Source organism: Merops nubicus, unplaced genomic scaffold (genome assembly GCF_000691845.1).
Source record: "Merops nubicus isolate BGI_N331 unplaced genomic scaffold, ASM69184v1 scaffold16123, whole genome shotgun sequence".
In the NCBI taxonomy this organism is placed as follows: Eukaryota; Metazoa; Chordata; class Aves; order Coraciiformes; family Meropidae; genus Merops; species Merops nubicus.
In genome coordinates this window covers 1-2880 of record NW_008599743.1, presented here as the reverse complement: position 1 = coordinate 2880, position 2880 = coordinate 1, and the positions used below count along the sequence as shown (strand labels likewise).

The 2880-nt window shown below is 48.1% G+C and overlaps 1 protein-coding gene across 1 annotated transcript in view; it reads left to right on the top strand.

The window, feature by feature from the left end:
• Positions 1-2546, top strand: part of SPTBN1 (spectrin, beta, non-erythrocytic 1) — a gene marked incomplete at its 3' end in the record, with an annotated part of 56558 nt that extends 54012 nt beyond the window's left edge. Inside the window, exons 25-26 of the mRNA XM_008937507.1 lie at positions 4-293; positions 2302-2546. Coding sequence (XP_008935755.1) covers positions 4-293; positions 2302-2546 — 535 coding nt within the window. The remainder of the gene's footprint in view (positions 1-3; positions 294-2301) is intronic.
• Positions 2547-2880: the final 334 nt, after the last annotated feature.

The following is a 2880-nucleotide window of genomic DNA, read 5'->3' as shown; positions in this document are numbered from 1 at the left end:
CAGACGAGCTCATCAACTCGGGACACTCGGATGCCGCCACAATTGCGGAGTGGAAGGACGGACTCAACGAGGCCTGGGCCGATCTCCTGGAGCTCATTGACACGAGAACACAGATCCTAGCAGCCTCTTACGAACTGCACAAATTTTACCATGACGCCAAGGAGATCTTGGGGCGCATTCAAGACAAGCATAAGAAGCTGCCCGAAGAGCTTGGCAGGGACCAGAACACCGTGGAAACGCTACAGAGGATGCACACGACGTTCGAGCACGATATCCAGGCCCTCGGCACCCAGGTGGGTGGCAAGTGCTGTGCCCCGTCTGTGGGCACAGCAGCCTGAGCTCAGAGCTCTGCTGCTGCCCCTGGCTCCTCTGTGGCTGGAGGCAGAGTCCTGCCAGCTGCTCTCCGAGCGGATTTCTGTGCAAATAACTTCACCCGCCTCATTTTCTTATCTGTCTTTCTGCTTCTCTGTCATTGCATTAGGTGAATTAGTTTATCTAAAATAGGAACCCGTAAGTACTCCCATTTCTGAATATGGAGGTAATTGTTTAACATTATTCCATTTCCTGGCCTTGGTTGAGGAGGAAATCATCAAGGCAGAGAACTTCTGTGTTGGTTTAAAGTAAAGAAGCTCCTGGCAGTCTCAGCCTGCGGTGTGTGTAGGAATAGAGTGGGTGGAGAGGCATGAGGGGAGCACACTTGGGCTCTTCAGAGGGCCTTGTTCGTGTTACCTCAAGCATCAGCACCAGCAGGACACTCTGTGGCTGGTAGGCTCAGAAAAGAGCTTACATTTGAAGAAGAATGTTCATTTGACTTAATGTAAATTGTCTCTTCAGTCAGTTTCTGGAAGACATTGGACGGCTACTAAAGCTGTAAAGAATTTTTAATGCATCAGAGGTACCAGGAAACACAAGTTTCAGATTTTTCTGCCTTTGCATTGTTCTTGGGTGTTGCATTAATTGTGCTGGAAGCCACTTTAGATTTGTGTGCTCCTTATGCCATGTTTGGGAAATGCAAGACACAACTGTCCTATTCCATGGAAGAATGGATATTCCAAAGGGTACATGGAGGACAAGGGCAAACATGAAGGGATTTGTAAGCCTGGTTGTTTTTTTCTTTTGTGGGGGAGTGTTGTTTAAAACCCACCAAAAAGCCCCAACCACCCCCTTTTCTCCTAGAGACTTTTCATTTTTCCTTTCTGAGAGGCAAAGGAGCTCTGCAGACTTCCACAGAGGCTTTCTGACTTGGTTATGAATCTGGACATCCTGACTTAAAATATTGCTTCCTAACAGCAATCTGAAGAGATTTAAAGTACATAGTCCAGGCTAGATTTTCAAACAGCAGCCAAACTTGATCTAATTCCCAACCTTATGAAGCCAAGGTGTGTTAAATAGAAGGCAGCAGCTGTTCGTACAGCACACAGGGCTCTAAACCAAAAAGCAGTGTTTGGCTGCAGAAGCTGCAGACTCCATCCATACAGTGGGAGGCATTCTGAAAACACCAATCCCACTCTCTCAGAAGGTGATTATCATCAAGGCCTAAATGAAGGAATATGTCATCACAGCACAGAACTCTTGTGAGAGCACTTAGGACAGTTTTTGGTGAAAGAGCTGGAGCTCCGAGATGCGTTGTTACAGCAGTGCCCTGAGCTCTGTGCCTGCAGCTGGAACAAGGCTTAATTTGGGTGTTCCAAATGTAAACAAATTTTTACAAGATAAAATTATTACACAAGAGCTAATAGAATGTTTCCTGGCTCTAAAATATCAAAAGTCAAGAAATAGCATTTGATGTCCCAAGACAGTGTTTGAAAGGAAAAAAATGTTTCGAATAGTAGAAAGATCTTTGAATTTCTAAATTTTCTCCTGTTTGAAGTCAATATCTACATTTTTGAAAAAACCTTGCTGTCATTGAAATGCATTTTTCATATTCTGACAGAGCAGGAAGACCATACTGTGTCAGAGCAGTGGTTTTGATAAGGGAGTTCCTGGGCAGCATTGAAAACTTGATGGTGAAAATGGTCCCCGTTTGCCCTGCCATCTAACAGTCACCCTGGGCTGGCACCCAGTTGTACAGGAGGTTTAGGCAGTGGCAAGTCTCTGTTATTTTGGGAGCCCCTTGACCCAACTGTCTCTCTAGGAAATATTTTCAGAGGGATATACTGGCTTAAGGACAGAACAAACCCTTTTAGTGTCAATGGCCCACACGTATTTCCCATGACTTTAGGCAGCCGTTCAGGTGAGGAATTAACAGCTGAAGTGTCCCCGTGCCCAAACGCTGATGCAGTTCTTACAACACCCCGGCAGGTGAGGCAGCTGCAGGAGGACGCCGCTCGCCTCCAGGCTGCCTATGCTGGAGACAAAGCTGATGACATCCAGAAGAGGGAGAACGAGGTGCTGGAGGCGTGGAAGGCGCTGCTGGACGCCTGCGAGGGCCGCAGGGTGCGCCTGGTGGACACGGGGGACAAGTTCCGCTTCTTCAGCATGGTGCGTGACCTCATGCTCTGGATGGAGGATGTCATCCGGCAGATAGAGGCCCAAGAGAAGCCAAGGTAAGGGGAGGGGTGCTCTCTCTCAGAAGCTGGGGCTGCAGGTCAGCTGAGGGGGGCAGGGTCACTGAGCCGGCGATGGGGAGGGGCTGTCAGAACTGGGTGGTGGTGTTGCAGCTCGCTGCCCAGCAGAGCCGGGGGGCTGCTGATGTAATTGCAGAGTAAAACTGTGTTCAGAGAGACTGCATCCCCCACCTTTGTGTATTTGGGCTGTGATTTGGGCCAGAACGGTGCCCTTCCTAAAGAAAGGCTGCAAGCAGTCTGGCTTCTGGAACTAAACAGACAAGCTAGGAATTAATTTTTTTACCATACAGCTCATAGAATCATAGAATCATAG